The 18,703-nt window shown below is 36.2% G+C and overlaps 1 protein-coding gene across 1 annotated transcript in view; it reads left to right on the top strand.

The window, feature by feature from the left end:
* The window catches only part of LOC120525770 (MAM domain-containing glycosylphosphatidylinositol anchor protein 1), a 1,080,913-nt gene that overhangs the window by 840,092 nt on the left and 222,118 nt on the right, over window positions 1-18,703 (top strand). Inside the window, exon 12 of the mRNA XM_039748356.1 lies at window positions 4,086-4,263. Within this exon, the coding sequence (XP_039604290.1) occupies window positions 4,086-4,263 (178 nt within the window). The remainder of the gene's footprint in view (window positions 1-4,085; window positions 4,264-18,703) is intronic.

Genomic DNA, 18,703 nt, shown 5'->3' on the forward strand with positions numbered 1-18,703 from the left:
ATCAAAGTGGAGCTTATGATATTATTTATCTGGACTTTCAGAAAGCATTTGATAAGGTGCCACATGAGAGGTTGGGCATCAAGTTAAAAGAAGTGGGAGTTCAGGGTGATGTTTTTAGATGGGTGCAGAATTGGCTCAACACAGGAAGCAGAGGGTGATGGTGCGAGGAACCTCATCAGAACTGGCCGATGTTAAGAGTGGTGTTCCACAGGGGTCAGTGCTAGGGCCGTGCTATTTTTAATATATATAAATGATTTAGATAGGAATATAAGTAACAAGCTGGTTAAGTTTGCAGATGATACCAAGATAGGTGGATTAGCAGATAATTTGGAATCCGTTATATCATTACAGAAGGACTTGGATAGCATACAGGCTTGGGCAGATTTGTGGCAGATGAAATTTAATGTCAGTAAATGTAAAGTATTACACATAGGAAGTAAAAATATTAGGTTTGAATACACAATGGGCGGTCAGAAAATCAAGAGTACACCTTATGAGAAGGATTTAGGAGTCATAGTGGACTCTAAGCTATCAACTTCCCAACAGTGTTCAGAAGCCATTAAGAAGGCTAACAGAATGTTAGGTTATATAGCACGATCTGTGGAGTACAAGTCCAAGGAGGTTATGCTCAACCTTTATAATGCACTGGTGAGGCCTCATCTTGAGTACTGTGTGCAGTTTTGGTCTCCAGGCTACAAAAAGGACATAGCAGCACTAGAAAAGGTCCAGAGAAGAGCGACTAGGCTGATTCCAGGTCTACAGGGGTTGAATTATGAGGAAAGATTAAAAGAGCTGAGCCTTTACAGTTTAAGCAAAAGAAGATTAAGAGGTGACATGATTGAAGTGTTTAAAATTTATGAAGGGAATTAGTACAGTGGATCGAGACTTGTATTTTAAAATGAGTTCATCAAGAACGGGGACACAGTTGGAAACTTGTTAAGGGTAAATTTCGCACAAACATTAAGAAGTTTTTCTTTACACAAAGAACGATAGACACTTGGAATAAGCTACCAAGTAGTGTGGTAGACAGTAAGACGTTAGGGACTTTCAAAACTCGACTTGATGTTTTCTTGGAGGAAACAAGTGGATAGGACTGGCGAGCTTTGTTGGGTTGAATGGCCTGTTCTCGTCTAGATTGTTCTAATAAAGACAAGAGTTTTATGGTCAGATATGAGGATTGTTTGCATCTCTCAGACTGACACAGATAACCTGTCTACAGATCTGCATTGTTTTAAAGGTTGGACAGTTATCTTATCCAAAGATCTTGACCATACATTGTTCTTCTCTAGTTAAATGAACCCTAGCCTGAAGGAATCTATTAATCTTTTACATTTAAGATTTCTCACTTAAGGATTTACCAATATTGTTTCTTGTCCTAGTGTGTATATAAACACAGGGAACTCCAGTTTCTGTATTACATCTTGCCTGAAGAAAAGGCCTGAGTTGCCTCGAAAGCTTGCATATTGTAATCTTTTTAGTTAGCCAATAAAAGGTGTCATTTTGCTTGACTTTTCACTACCTCCTGAAGGTGATAATCAGCCCCTTTGTTTTGGAGATGTTTAGTGCCAAGTTGTTAATGAAGCACAATTCAGACAGTTTGCTGACCTCATCCCTATAGGCAAAATCATCACAATTAAGTACCAGTCCTATAACAGTGGTGTTATCTGCAAACCTGATAATTGTATTTGTGCTATGTATAGGTGCACAATTATGGGTAAATAAGGAATAAAGAGGTTTCAGCACACAGCGCTGTGGAGCTCTAGTGCTAAGTGTCACAGTCAAGGAATGGTGGGTTTTCAGTCTAACAGTCTGTGGTCAGTTTGTTAAGAAGTCCTTAATCCATGTATATCTGTGCTGATTAACACACAGGTTGAGTAGTTTTGTCACCATCTTGCTGGGGATGATCGTGTTAAAGGCAGAACTGAATTCCACAAATAACATTCTCATGTATGACCCCTAGTGTTCCAAGTAAGTCAGTGTAGTGTGGAGAGCTGTATTAATGGCATCTTGTATTGACTTGTTTGTACTGTAGGTGAATTGATGCTGGTCCAAGGTGGATGGAAGTGGAAATTTGCACTTCATTATAGTAGGGGTGAGAGCTATAGGTATTTAGTCATTATGACTGCTTATTACTGTCTTCTTTAGAACAGATACATTGATGACAGATTTAAGACATTTGGGGAAAGTTCATTGTGATTTAGAGAAAGAGATTAAAGATGTTGCTGACAATTCTGCCAGCTGATCTACACACTCTCTGAGTGTCCTCCCTAGAATTCCATCTGGGCCAAATTGGCACAATGCATTTTGGATATCAGTGAATATTTACAAGATAGTTGCTCATAGCGGCACGGTGGCGCAGTGGGTAAAGCTGCTGCCTTGCAGTTAGGAGACCCTGCGTGGAGCTTGCATGTTCTCCCGGTGTCTGCGTGGGTTTCCTCCAGGTGCTCCGGTTTCCTCCCACAGTCCAAAGACATGCAGGTTAGGTGCATTGGCGATTCTAAATTGTCCCTAGTGTGTGCTTGGTGGGTGGTTTGCTTGGTGGGTGGGTGCGTGTGCATGTGTGTGTGTGTGTTTGCACTGCAGTGGGCTGGCGCCATGCCTGGGGTTTGTTTCCTGCCTTGCACCCTGTGTTGGCTGAGATTGTCTCCAGCAGACCCCTGTGACCCTGTAATTAGGATATAGTGGGTTGGATAATGGATGGATGGATTGTTGCTCTTAAATCTATGTCTATATGAAGATAAATCATTTTCATAAGCGGTAGTAGGCCTAACTTTTATACTGTCACCATATTGGATGGCAGACTCACTGCAGCTTTTCAATATTTCACTTTTAGAAGATGGCCTGCACCTATCAATGCTTTACAGCTTTTACATTAATACATCACTTTTATCTGGGCAAAGAGCAGCTATATTATTGCACTTTATCTGATTTGTTTTGGGTTCATTCCTTTTATGTTCTGATTTTATTCATGTCATACTAGGGGATGGCTTGTATGAGATTTTATGGATGTCCGGTTTTATTCTCCTGTAATCATTTGTAATCTGGAAAACACTTTGTCCTTGTGCTTCAAGTAAATGTACTATATTATAAAAATTGATAATATTAATATTATTTATATTTTTATAGCTTATACAGGGTCATCCTTCTTACAATGGGGTAAATAGCATGTCTATCGGTTTGCGAGATTAAAAAATCTTTTATTGTGTTAGAGCAGTGAAGGAGTTTTCAGGTTCAGATGATATTCTTTGGGATTCTACTAAGACCTTGAAGTGCATGAGTAGAAATTATTCAGCATGCAAAAACTTTGCCATGCCCTCCTGTCTCACTGCAATCTGTTGACTGATGCCTACCCAAGTAATTGGCTTTAGTGACAAGTTTCTGCTGACCTTGTCTGTGCCACAAATGGCCCGACAGAACCTTGTGAAGAACAGGCTGAGGACCTCTGTTACAATGGAGCACCTTAAGGCCTTTATACTTATGTTAGTAGAAAGGGAGATTCTTGTTGGACTTGACACTGACAGCAGAAATGACAAGGCTACCCTTACACCACCTGCTGATTCTCTTTTTGATTCTTTATTTTATTTTATTTGTACATCTCTGGAGTGGCCGTGGGTGGGTGTCAGATTCTTGACCTTTATTTGAATTCCGGTCTCGCCTTGTCAAGGTGCCATAGTTTGAAATAATTTGTTCATTTGCTTCCTCTGTAGATTTTGTACTTTCATCTATGTGATAATGCTTTTTTCTCCTGTTATTCTGTGATATGTGTGTCAGGTTAATTGGTAATTCTATATCAGCCCGTGTGAGTGGGCCCTAGTATGTACTACTGGCACCATATCTACAGGTACAGTATATACTGTAGTATTGGTTCTTACGTTGCACAAACTAGTGTCAGGTTAGATTTCATCTTTGTGCCAACATAATTGGATTAAATGATTTTAAGAAAATTAAAATTGTTTAATTTATATTCCATTTAATATTTTTTTACAAATTTTAAGTGTTAGCGATTAGATCTGAGTGATTTAACTATAATTGTTTACCAGATATTTTTCACCGTTATTCTTAACGTTCTCTTTTTCTCTTTGTAGCTAAAGTACCAGACTTCCATATCAAAACAAATTTCTTCCACATTGAATAGAAAGGGAGATCTGATGGAGTACACCCTTGACGGTCTAAAGATCAATGAGAGCTATGAGGTACGGCTTACGCCTATCACCAACTATGGAGCTGGAGACCCCACCACACGGTTAATACACTATATTGAGCGTGAGTATTCTAGCTACATAGCTGCAGTTTTCCACTAGTATGATGTAGCAGTCAAGAGAAAATGGCATGAGAACTTTAAAAGTAAATGAACAGGTTGTGTGTACAGGAAGTAAAATCTACAAAGGTTATTCATATAAAAAGAAATATTATATGTATGTATATACATTGCGTCCAGAAAGTATTCACAGCGCATCACTTTTTTCACATTTTATGTTACAGCCTTATCCCAAAATGGATTAAATTCATTTTTTTCCTCAGAATTGTACACACAACACCCCATAATGACAACATGAAAAAAAGTTTACTTGAGGTTTTTGCAAATTTATTAAAAATAAAAAAACAGAGAAAGTACATGTACATAAGTATTCACAGCCTTTTCTTAATACTTTGTCGATGCACCTTTGGCAGCAATTACAGCCTCAAGTCTTTTTGAATATGATGCCACAAGCTTGGCACACCTATCCTTGGCCAGTTTTGCCCATTCCTCTTTGCAGCACCTCTCAAGCTCCATCAGGTTGGATGGGAAGCGTCGGTGCACAGCCATTTTCAGATCTTTCCAGAGATGTTCAATCGCATTCAAGTCTGGACTCTGGCTCTGCCACTCAAGGACATTCACAGAGTTGTCCTAAAGCCACACCTTTGATATCTTGGCTGTGTGCTTAGGGTAATTGTCCTGCTGAAAGATGAACCGTCGCCCCAGTCTGAGGTCAAGAACGCTCTGGAGCTGCTGCCTTGCAGTTAGGAGACCCTGCGTGGAGCTTGCATGTTCTCCCGGTGTCTGCGTGGGTTTCCTCCAGGTGCTCCGGTTTCCTCCCACAGTCCAAAGACATGCAGGTTAGGTGCATTGGCGATTCTAAATTGTCCCTAGTGTGTGCTTGGTGGGTGGGTGCGTGTGGTGGGTGCGTGTGCATGTGTGTGTGTGTGTTTGCACTGCAGTGGGCTGGCGCCATGCCTGGGGTTTGTTTCCTGCCTTGCACCCTGTGTTGGCTGAGATTGTCTCCAGCAGACCCCTGTGACCCTGTAATTAGGATATAGTGGGTTGGATAATGGATGGATGGATTGTTGCTCTTAAATCTATGTCTATATGAAGATAAATCATTTTCATAAGCGGTAGTTTTCATCCAGGATGTCTCTGTACATTGCTGCAGTCATCTTTCCCTTTATCCTGACTAGTCTCTCAGTTCCTGCCACTGAAAAACATCCCCACAGCATGATGCCGCCACCACCATGCTTCACTGTAGGGATGGTATTGGCCTGGTGATGAGCGGTGCCTGGTTTCCTCCAAATGTGACGTTCAATCTTTGTCTCATCAGACCAGAGAATTTTGTTTCTCATGGTCTGAGAGTCCTTCAGGTGCCTTTTGGCAAACTCCAGGCGGACTACCATGTGTCGTTTACTAAGGAGTGGCTTCCGTCTGGCCACTCTACCATACAGGCCTGATTGATGGATTGCTGCAGAGATGGTTGACCTTCTGGAAGGTTCTCCTCTCTCCACAGAGGACCTCTGGAGCTCTGACAGAGCGACCATCAGGTTCTTGGTCACCTCCCTGACTAAGGCCCTTCTCCCTCGATTGCTCAGTTTAGATGGTCGGCCAGCTTTAGGAAGACTCCTGGTGGTTTCAAACTTCTTCCACTTACGGATGATGGAGGCCACTGTGCTCACTGGGACCTTCAAAGCAGCAAAAATTTTTCTTCCCCAGATTTGTGCCTTGAGACAATCCTGTCTCGGACGTCTACAGACAATTCCTTTGACTTTGTTTTTTTGTTTGTGCTCTGATATGAACTGTCAGCTGTGGGACCTTATATAGACAGGTGTGTGCCTTTCCAAATCATGTCCAATGAACTGAATTTACCACAGGTGGACTCCAATTAAGCTGCAGAAACTTCTCAAGGATGATCAGGGAAAACAGGATGCACCTGAGCTCAATTTTGAGCTCCATGGCAAAGGCTGTACATGTGCTTTCTCAATTTTTTTTTTTTTTTAATAAATTTGTAAAAATCTCAAGTAAACTTTTTTCATGTTGTCATTATGGGGTGTTGTGTGTAGAATTCTGAGGAAAAAATGAATTTAATCCATTTTGGAATAAGAATGCAACATAACAAAATGTGGAAAAAGTGATGCGCTGTGAATACTTTCCGGATGCACTCTATATATATATATATATATATATATATATATATATATATATATATATATATATATATATATATATATATATATATATATATAAACTCTATCTATACTAATATAGACTGGGTAATGTGTTAGGAACAAAGGATGCCACATCGTTTGATGGAAATGAAAATGATCAACCTACAGAGCCCTGAATTCAAAGACGCCCCAAAAATCAGAGTTAAAAAATTATGTGGCAGGCTAGTCCATTTTGCCAAAATTTAATTGCAGCAACTCAAAATTATACGCAGCACTTTGTATGGCCCCTGTGTTCTTGTATACATGCCTGACAACATCGGTGCATGCTTCTAATAAGATAACAGATGGTGTTGTGGGGGATCTCCTCCCAGATCTGGACCAGGGCATCACTGAGCTCCTGGACAGTCTGAGGTGCAACCTGGTGGCATTGGATGGACCAAAACATAATGTCCCAGAAGTGTTCTATTGGATTTAGGTCAGGAAAGTGTGGTGGCCAGTCAATGGTATCAATTCCTTTATCCTCCAGGAACTGCCTGCATACTCTCACCACATGAGGCCAGGAATTGTCATGCACCAGGAGCCACTGCACAAGCATAGGGTCTGACAATGGGTCCAAGGATTTCATCCTGATACCTAATGGCAGCCAAGGTGCCTTTGTCAAGCCTGTAGCGGTCTGTGTGACCCTCCATGGATATGCCTCCCCAGACAATCATTAACCCACCACCAAACTGCTCATGCTGAATGATGTTACAGGCAGCATAATGTTCTCCATGGCTTCTCAGACCCTTTCACTTCTGTCACGTGCTCAGGGTGAACCTGCTCTCATCTGTAAAAAGCACAGGGCACCAGTGGTGCATCTGCCCATTCTGGTATTCTATGGTGAATGCCAATCGAGCTGCATGCTGCTGGGCAGTGAGCTCAGGGCCCATTAGAGGACATGGGGCCCTTGGGTCACCCTCATGAAGTCTTTCTGGTTGTTTGGTCAGAGACATTCACACCAGTTGCCTGCTGGAGGTCATTTTGTAGGGCTCTGGCAGTGCTCATCCTGTTCCTCCTTGCCCAAAGGAGCAGATACTGGTCCTGCTGATGGGTTATGGACCTTCTATGGCCCTCTCCAGCTCTCCTAGAGTAACTGCTTGTCTCCTAGAATCTCCTCCATGCCCTTGAGACTGTGCAGGGAGACACAGCAAACCTTCTGGCAATGACACGTATTGATGTGCCATCCTGGAGAAGTTGGACTACCTGTGCAAACTCTGTAGGGTCCAGGTATCGCCTCATGCTACCAGTAGTGACACTGACTGTAGCCAAATGCAAAACTAGTGAAGAAACAGTCAGAAAAGATAAGGAGGGAAAAATGTCAGTGGCCTCCACCTGTTAAACCATTCCTGTTTTGGGGGTCATCTCATTATTGCCCCTCTAGTGCATCTGTTGTTAATTTCATTAACACCACAGCAGCTGAAACTGATTAACAACCCCCTCTGCTACTTAACTGACCAGATTAATATCCCATAAGTTTCATTGACTTTATGCTATACTCTGATTAAAAAGTGTTCCTTTAATTCTTTTGAACAGTATATATATATATATATACACACATATAATACTTCTTTTTATATGAATAATATATATACACACACATTTGTATGTATATTCTATTATTATAAAAGCATAAACCTGTCAAACGTTTTGTCCTGTGTGTGTACCTTTTTTACACTGTGTTTGTTCATTACAATAATTTTAGGTAAAATGTGCAAATATATAAATAAGGATGCCTTAAGTTTTCCCTAATTTTTCTTAAGTTGTATTTTTAAATAAATAAAATCTGAGAAAGTATACATCACAAACATGTCAAGAGAGATATTGCATTCAACATATATTATATTCACGTACTTAAAAGCAGCTTTTCTTTCCTTCTGCATGATGTAATGTGATTTGTTATCTACTACGACTAGAATGCATTCTTTTGAAGATGGAAATGTTGCAAAGAACATAAATATAAAGGGATATTAGTCTTGAACTTTACTTTTCCTTCACCCAACATTAGTAATTATCCATTGACCCATAATTATTCATTCATTAACTCTGCTGTGATTTGACTTTTATCAGGAGCAAAGTTTCATGTCTATCTCCAATATTGTGAATAGGTGCTTGTTTGCTAAGATACTAATTATATAGTATCTTTTTAACTATTCTTTATCATGTTGGTCAAATTTAATCAGCAACTCTTTTGTATGTGATATCACTTAGTAAACAGATGAATCATATTTTACAAGAAGCTTTTGCAGCCTGGGGAAAAAAAAAAATATATATATATATATATATATATATATATATATATATATATATATATATATATATATATATATATATATATATATATATATATATATTGGCATGTCATTTTGTAAAAGTAAAAAAAAAGAGTACATACATAATCTGGTAGGATTTGCAATTTTTTTTTTATTGTATTTTAACATGGCAGGTTACCTCTGCTTTAAAATAAACCAACATCAGTATTATTTTTAACAGAATGTCAGTATAGCTTTTTTTGCACTTAGATGAATTAAATAAATGTCACTATTCTTTATAAAGATTCCTAAAATATTAGCATCTGAGTGTACAATGTACAATTTATGAAAAGCATAGTCATTTAATTGAATTTTAAATATATAAAACATGTGATACAATAGTACTAGGAATGAAACATATATATTGTCTATTGAGCATTTTCATTTTGAACAATTATACTCTCCAGTGTTTTGATTTAATTTAAAATGAATTGACTTGCAGAATACATGCATTTTTGTGTAGTTGCACAAAACATCGCTGGGATAATAGTCAAAAAGCCACAATTTTATAGTAAACCATATGGGGCAGGTGGTTAAACAGAAAAATAATTACTTTCCTAATGAAATGTAGTTTAGTTTTTTTGTTTCTGCTTGTTGATTGGACAGTTTATTAACAGTGCAAAGATTATAGATTTGTAATCTATTCAATGTTATGTATTATTGAGAGCAGACACCCCCTATCACTTACTATCTAGAAAGAAGAAGCAGAAAGATATTAAATCAAGTAATTACTCTAATACTGAGCTATTCAAAAGAATAGCAATAACATGTTTATTTAATTATGCACAACATAAAATGGATCCAACATTTTAAAACACCTTTGCAGTATCCCTCCAAGAATCCCATTGTGTTGTGATAGGATTTTGCTGAACTAGATAAGATTGCTTCCTAGAATTGCAGCTTTAATTATCATGATACATTGTTCATTGAGTAGTAATGTTCTAATGGGTTTAAATCCGAATTGAGATCAAATTGAATTACAGATTTATGTTTTAAATACATAAAGATGTTTTTCCAATAGGACTTAAGCAGAGGATATAACCCGAGAAGAAGGCTCTTAGAGAATCTTTCCCAAGCTGTCTTCTCTTGGATACATTAATTTGGATTCAAGGAAAATGTGTGCAGTAAACATGAAGGCATCTATACCAAAAAAAAAACCAAGGTAGTCGTTAGGGTCTTGAGAAGGGCCCTTAACCTGAAAATTGCTCCAGCGTGCTGTACAATGGCTAAACATATGCTCTGAACCCCAAAGGTTATGCAAAAAGACAATTTTCCCTTGCTTGGAGATTAACAAAGTATTTCAAATCAAAAAATTATTTATTATAAAGATTCAAAAACTTTTCAAAGAATTAAAATGTCAGGAACAGAAGAGGGGAAAAAACAAACAAATCCAAACACAGAATTTAGAGAATGTACCTTGAACGATACCACAAGTCAAAACCAGATACACAGATTTTTAAAGAGACCAAAAATCTGGAACAATTGCACTGCTGGAACTAAACCATTGAAACAGCGCCTCCTTAAATACTACCCCATCTGCATCTTTAAGTGGCCCCAGCCCCATCAGGCTCGACACAAAGGTGACAGTGCAGAGAAAAAAATAAAAGAAATGTATATATCAATAATATATATAATACACCAGTACAAAAAATTGAAAACAATAACATAATCAGTAACACAATATGCAAAAAATACATTTAAAGTCTAACAAAAGGATTAAATAAACAAAGATCTTAGGAGCTACAGAAAAGATATTGGCTGAAATATAATATTGTTATTTTTAGTCTTTGTCAATTGTTTTAAAGGCACATGTCATAACTGTACTCAACACACTAATTGTCTTACATGGGGGAAAATTCAAATACAATATTAATTGCTAAGCATGGCTATGAGCAGTTTGCATTTTTAAATCTAATTCTTTTTTAATGCCTTCATATGTTGTATGAAAGCATTGTTTTAATCGAAAAAAATAATTTTTCAACAGGAAATCACATTTTTTTGCCGCTAGAACATATTTTGAGCATTTTAGGGTGGATGTGTGTCAGTGTGTTTACGAGTTTGTGGTAAAATGTTTGTGGACAGTAACTCAAGAAAGAAAAGTCAAAATAAAATAAAAAGTTAATAATCTTTTAAATAACAGCAGTAATGACATGTTTACATTTAATTGTCTTTTAGACACACAAATGCTTACTATAACAAAGACTAAGAATTTGCAGAAATCAAACTTCTAGGTATTAAGAAACACATAGTACACATAGAATGGGATAATAAAGGCTGTGCAATAATAAATAGTGTAATTTTAGAGACATTCTGATGGCCCAAGATACATTCTAAAAACAAGAAAAATAAAAAGACAATAGGAATAGGATTCAAGAAAGCATTTAAAAGATTACTGTGAAAGAAACTGCTATTGTTGAAGCAGCAAATAATTTTCCCAATACTATTACAGTAAAATAAATACATAATATATATAAGAATCTCCAGAGATACTCATAGAGGTATCATTGAGAAGCAAATAACGAATGAAGTAAATAAAAATTTCACCCACATATTTACAAAAGTAGACAAAAAGACTGCCTCAGGCAGAAGTAGAAACAAATTTAGAGTCAAGCATACGTTAGAGTTTAATGTCACGTGGAATTTGCACATTTTCAAAGAAAATCAGATGTGCTTTAGGTCCTCGATTTGTTGAAGACTAATAAAACCCTGAGGCATCATGGGATTTTACCAGTGGTGTTGAAAGAAATAAACAGTATTATTTATAAAAGGTTTCTAAGTAGACTCAGAATGAGTGGAAAGTTGCAAATGTGACTTGAATTCACAAGAAGAGAGACATACAGTAATGGATCCCAGTAATTTCAGACAAACAAGCCTTAAGCCAGCAGCACATTCCATAATGGGAAGCCATACCTAGTGGCTGAAGTTGCTAGATCATGTTGCATTGAAGATATCTGATTATACGACCAGGAATCACAGGTGGATAACTACTTTCACAACACAATGATGAGTTTCCAGCACAGTTTGAAATTTCCAAAGTGTCATGCTCTCACAGCATGCTTCTAATTGATATACTGCCCGACAATGCCAGTGCCTGTACAAATGCTTTCATATATGGTGAGTTCAATCACAGTCAAAACCATTTTATATTACTTTTTCTGTCATGGTACGAGAAACACAAGACCTTGGACAAGTATGCCTCTCTTTCGTTTACACTGTTCAAAATGCCCTCAAGCCCATTCTTCTTTGTGGTTGTATTGCATGCGTTGTACGTCTGGATGGCCACTTATTGATTGTCAACTTTTACAAATGCACATGCACACATCTGCCCCAGTGTCTTAATACCCATCCTGACCCATCTGACTCATCTGTCCTGGACTTGCTAAGGTTATGTAACTGAAATCTGCAGCTTTAAAAGTCGTGTAGTATGACAGGTGGCTTTACTTTTACCTCATGCAAAACTTGAGAAATAAACAAATGCAGTAAAATTACAAAACTACTTATTTGAAAGTAATAAACTAATAAAGTCTGCATGGGTTCATGAAAAGAGGATCTAGTCAAACCATTTTGTTAGTCTTTTTTCCATACGTAACCCTAGTAGGCAAAAGCAAAGTATATCAATTAGTATACTTAGTTTTTGATGCCTTTCTATCCTGACAATTTTTTTGTAACATTTATTTCTAAATACCTTTCCTGGCTGCTGTACTCCAGACTAGAGGCATTGAAAAAGTTAAGACTAGGCCAAATGAACACTGTACTCCACTTCATCCTACTCCCAGTACCAGTTTAGTAATCTACTAAAAAAAAAGTAAATATTTTGCACAAAAAAAAATCAATATAAACATTTAAGTAATTCAAGGTCTGCACATATATACAGGGAATTATTAAAGTACCAAAACAAGAGATAAGCCAAATATATATACACAACAAAGTCACCTTCTCTTGTTTAACTACAGATTAATCAGTGTATATGGTACAATACATTCAAAAATACCATGAACCAAACATGCACCAAGCCCAGATTAAAACTCACTGATATTGATGTTGCTATATGAAAACAAAAGCTGGCAGAAATCCTTAGAGAATATTGGTGCTATCCCAAACTGAAAAATCCAAAACAACATCATGATTTTAGTCCAAACAGATGTAATTGTGATCTCGAGTTACAGGCATGACAATAAAGTTTTGAGGCCATCAAATGATCCACAAAAGCAGGTCAGGACCTTCACTGGCCAGCCCAGAAGAGGCTCTCCTTAAATCAGCAAGGCCCCAAATACTACCTTCTGGCTTTAGCTGAAGCAGGCATCAAAAATGGGGAGCTGTCTTTAAAAGTTCAAGATACAAAACTAGTTCCTCTTTATATCAAAATGCCTCCCAAGACGGAAAAAAACGTGAAAACTGTGGCTTGTGAACGAAATGCAACAAGAATTCTTTCTATAGTCTTTGAACAAAAGAGAAAAACTAAGGAAGAAATGTTCAAAAGAGCAAAAAATAATTTGCCTAAAAGGCAATCAAGTCCAAATTCACTATGTAAAGGACAAATTCTAGAAAAAAGCAAAAAAATCACAAAAAAAATACAGTAAATCCAAAGGAACAGTAATACTCACAAATAATCTCCAAACATAAACTCCATGCTTCACTGAAGGGTTTAACTTTCTTGGCTGAATATAAAGCCACAAGGTAGACCCCAGCAGGAGTAATGTCGGAGAGGCCTTGCCTGCTGGGACTCCACCCACAAAGCACACTGTAAGAGACAGAATACAAATAATAAAGAAATCCAACAGAAATAATATAAAACATGAAAAATAATATTTCAGAATTAAGAAAAACAAACAGAAAATAGATCTCTGATCATAACTTAACTGATGTAAAAAGAGTTTAAGAGTAAAAACTGCCTTCCAATGGAACGTACTTGTATATCCTGGTGAGATGAACACTGAAAATTCCTTGGCGCTTGTAGTGGTCAAAAATGGAGTAATATGAAGAACGAGAGAGAGAGAACTCTACTGTGGAGTCTTCCATATAAAGACAAAACCTGGAAATATTTGACTGAAATACTGTAAAAGGTCAGCAGTTGTCAACCATTGTTTTGTCCATTTTACATTAATATGTAGTTACTTTTACACATTTAATGGTTTACAAATATTCAAAAGAACAACAACTACCGTATATACTCACGTATAATTTCTCTCACGGTTAAGTCCGGATCTTAACTTTACAGTATAATTTCTGGTATTTTATAATGTTGGTTGTATAAGTCGAATGCAGATAACTCACGCTATTGGTGCAAGGGATTAGGATATGCTAACACCCACATGGGAGAGTAACCACAGAGCACACTGCCTTTTTTCCAATGTGGTTGCAGCAATGCGCTGTATCAGTGCGTGCTCCTAACCTCTCTCTCTCTCTATTGTGCCTACGTGACCACACAGTAATACCCTAACTATTCTGAAGCAACATTTGCACTGTTTAATGTTTTTTGTATATCACACCCTCATACACCTTTATCATAAGAGCATTCCATATCTATGATGGAGCATTCCATCAGAAGAAAATATGAAGCTGGTTTTATATTAAACTTTCTTGAAGTAGCAAAAGAAATTGGTAACCTCACTGCTGCAACAAAATTAGATGCATCTGAGAAACTGATGAATAGGCAAGATGATGTAAAAAAAAAATTAAGTGTCGCATTTTTGAATGGGTATACAAGTCGAGTTCTGATTTTATAATAGATTTTTCAGGTTTCAAGACCCAACTTAAACGTGAGTACATATGGTAACAGCAATAAATGAAGAGACCACATAAGTAGCAGAAACAACGTAGCATAATATTTTTCAAGTTGGTTAATAAACTGGAGCAAACAGTGCACAAATAAAAGCATAATGCTGTACATGGGGTGAAATCTTCAATGGAGTCCCTCAGGAAACTGTGCTTGGATTGTTACTCTTTGTAATTTCTTCTAAATGGTATAGATAGTGTTAATCCCAGATAGCACTAAAATTGAACGGTTAGTAATTACAGAGGAGGCAGCAAAACCACTGGAAAATTAACTCTGATTTCTTTAAAAATGGGCAAATACTTGAAAAATCGCATTGTAATGTAGGGATGCTCAACACTCAAGCAAAAGGAATATCAGTGTATTTGTGCAAGATGGGCAACACTGTCCCCTAGAATGCAACCTCTGAAAAGAATTTAGATGTTTACATTGACACAACATTACCTTTGTCTAACCAATTTTCAGACGCAATCAAAAATGTGCATGGAATAGCAGGATTTAGTTTAAAAACACTGGAATTTAAAACAAGGGCGACTTATGCTCAGATTGTATAAGGCAGTAGGGAAGCTGCATCCGTAGTATTCTGTGCACGTTTACTCACTATTTTGCAAAAAAAACAAACCATAGCAGTTTTAGAAACTGTGTTGAAATGATCAACCAAGTGCAAGAATAAAGGCTATACTCTACTCTAAAAGGCAGTCTAAGTCAACTAGACTCTCAAAGCAATTATTAATTGTTTGACTGATCCACTGGAATTCTTTCATATATTAATTGTGCACCTCATACCTGAGAACACCATACTAATTCCCTTTAGATATACAATCTAAAAGCCCTTCTTCATTTAAATGGTTGTGGAAATCTGGTTCAAAGTACCAAGTTATATATTTGGATTGGAATTCTTGGCAAATTTCAAAAATTTGCATGTGGTGTAGGGACAGTTGAGCTATTAGCTCAACAAATTAACTTGATGGACCAATTGGTGTTCTTTTTGTTGTTGACATTTATGTGTACGTCAGTTGCCAGGTAGTGACCATTAATATGCACTTGATTAATCTGTCTAACATACAATTACAGCCTTCAGGCCGAAGGCAGCAAAATACTCTTTAAAGAAACAATGGCAAATGTACTGGAGTATAACAAACCTGTTGAGTATTAAGGGCCAGAAAATGCACCAGCATGTGTTCCAATATATTGTTTTGGTATGAGTGTAACTTTTCTTCATTTTCTGCTGATACTGTATGTAATTTGTTATCACATATGTTTATCATATTCCTGGTTAATTAAATCCTAATAAAAAAAATGTTTTTGAATAAATTTCACCATACTGATTAAGTACAAGTTACCAACAAAGGAGTAGTTTCATATTTACAAAATATTTACAGTGTTAATTGGGTCTGCCATTCCTGTAACTTCTCATTTAACACAAACATTTCATATAAATAAGGCATTATTTTGCTTGTGTATGGACTGCAGTAACTCTAAAACTATTAAATACAACAAATTTAAAAGTTTGTGGCAAACATTGTGCCTAGTGGGGTACTAAGTTTGAGAATAACGGGCATATTTAATAGTGTGGTCAGTGCATTGTATAGTCTGACAAAAGTGAATGCGACCAAAGATAACCACAGTTACTTAAATATTGCTGATCATAAAATATTAGAGACAAACCATTATAACATACTACAAAATTGTTTGTTTGGTACTCACACAACATATTTTATCTCAAATGTCTTTAGTTTAATATTATTAAGCATTATTTGATGAAAATTTATCTTGAAATTATGTATGGTGACAGTTTCCCAAATAAATACCTTACAACAATCAATAGCTATTATTAATATAAACTTGTTTAGTAAAAAAAATGCCCTAGGATTTCAAGAGAATATACATCATTGACACTTCAGCAGCCAATCTTAATCTTTTTTGCAAGTGTCTAGAGACCCTCAGAATAACCATATTTTAAAACTGATTATTTTAAAATGTATTTCCTCAATTACTTTGCAATCACTAAATATTATGTATTTATGAATTTATATGTATGTGAATTTCCCGTTGGGATTAATAAATTATCTATCTATCTATCTATCTATCTATCTATCTATCTATCTATCTATCTATCTATCTATCTATTAACATTTAACAGTAATTAAAAGTATAATTTAAACAGACTGGAAAAAAACTGCTAGACAAAACTTTTTTATTACCTGGATATCTTTCATCTCAAAACATTTTTTATTGAATTGTAAAGTTCTTCTTTTAATTGCAAAACACTCCACTTAGCACAAATAAGGTTCAGGGCCAATGTATAAATATCAATAAGAATAAACTTTGGGAATCTGTACATTTTTTAAAACAAATTTCAAAAATGTTTTGCAGTTTTTGAAAGAACTTCTTTATTATGAAATTATTTGTATCCTTTTCTTTTAGATTTTTTGCCTCCGTGGCTGATGAAATGCTTTTGGATAACATTGCATATTTCTTCTGATTGTCCTTGTATGTCTCGTCATTTAGAATGTGGGCAGATGTCAAGGACATTCATTTGTGTTTACGTGCTTCTGTGTATTGTGAGCCTACCTCTTTTACTTTCATTTCACTTTATTTGGCCATTTTTCATTTATTTTACTAACACCCACAATATTTCCTTCAGTCTTGTTAATAGTCCTACAGTGCATTGGACCAACCTGTCTTTAACTATTTTGTCCTTCAGTAGTTCAGTAGGCCATTCAAGTTTTATAAAACCACTGAATTGAATTTGATTTAGTTTTTTACCCCAGTTTCAAGTAATATAATACATCTCTAAGAAACAAAAAAGAAAGTCAATCTTTCAGTTGAGGATGTGAATAAAACTATTTAAACATTTAGCCAATTTGATGATGAAAACTGTGTAGGATATAAGAAAAAATAAAACAACAAGCATACATGCCCCAGCCCTTCACCTTACCCATCACATTGTACTTTATGAAGAACATATTACAATACTACTTTCGCATGCAATTTGACAGGTAAGCTGGAGGTAATGTTTGCAAAACTGAATTAAATCAAGTTTTGTAATAAAGCCATGTCTAACAGACCTGGTTAAAGTAGTTTGTGGAAACTTCCTTTCCACTTTCTTCATTTGTGCACTCCAATGAGATGAAACACAATAAGTATTTACAATTACAATCTGAGATACTGTACTGGTGGGCATGAAGCAATAGTGAGGTTATAGTCGGATAGTAAAACCAGAGAGAAAGTGTACTTTACTGAGACTGGTGTATGTAGTAGAAAATTAGTGTTGAATTAGCTTTGCCACATTCAGGACATAATATGGTAAGTAAAATAAGTAATGTTTATTAACCCATACAACAGTTATCAATGTCAGTGACCACTTTCTCTTTTAATCATTATAAGTATTAAAAGTATTGCTGTCAGCTGGTATATCTATAAGCATAAAATACCTTGTCATGCTAGCAAGCATTACTGATGCAAAGTGTGATTCACATGACATTCCAGTGCTTAGTAAAATGTGCAAAATTATGATGAAAGTTAAATCTTGCCAAATTTTGACCTGCTGCAATTTGACATTCAGATATTAAATCATAAATAATTTGTAAACTATTGTTTCTGATTATTTATTCTAATGGTTTATAAAATTTCTTGTATTTTAACAGTCCTAGTAGACAATAAGGCTAATAAAGTAGTAAAGGTCACTATGCAACAACAAGCAAGGTAATTCCTTTTGGTCCATCTTCAAATAGGACTATAAATTGAAATAGACTTAAGAAGAGAAATACAATAATTACATACTGTATAAAATAATACTAGATCTCCAAAATAAAGTAAGAAACTAACATATGGGTGGTTGAAGGAAACTGGAGTCAGGTAGCATCTCTAGCAAGTGGAATGTAATCCTGTGTAAATTTGAGGTCGGGGTGCTCTAACTTTCCAGCTTGGTTGTTTGAAATGTAATTGACATAGACAAGGGCTACATGGGGATAGCAAAGTGGTCCCTATTAGAATGGTTCTGTGTCTCTCTGTATATTAGATTATCCTTTCAGGAACCTGTCTAAACAGCTGATTAAACGTTAATGAAGATGTATGTGATTAAATTGATTAAACAAAAATAAGGCATTTGGCAGATATTTTTCATTGATAAGAAAGGAAGCCACATACATTTGTTTTCAATTAA

The sequence above is a fragment of the Polypterus senegalus genome, chromosome 3 (assembly GCF_016835505.1).
Source record: "Polypterus senegalus isolate Bchr_013 chromosome 3, ASM1683550v1, whole genome shotgun sequence".
Lineage (NCBI taxonomy): Eukaryota > Metazoa > Chordata > Cladistia > Polypteriformes > Polypteridae > Polypterus > Polypterus senegalus.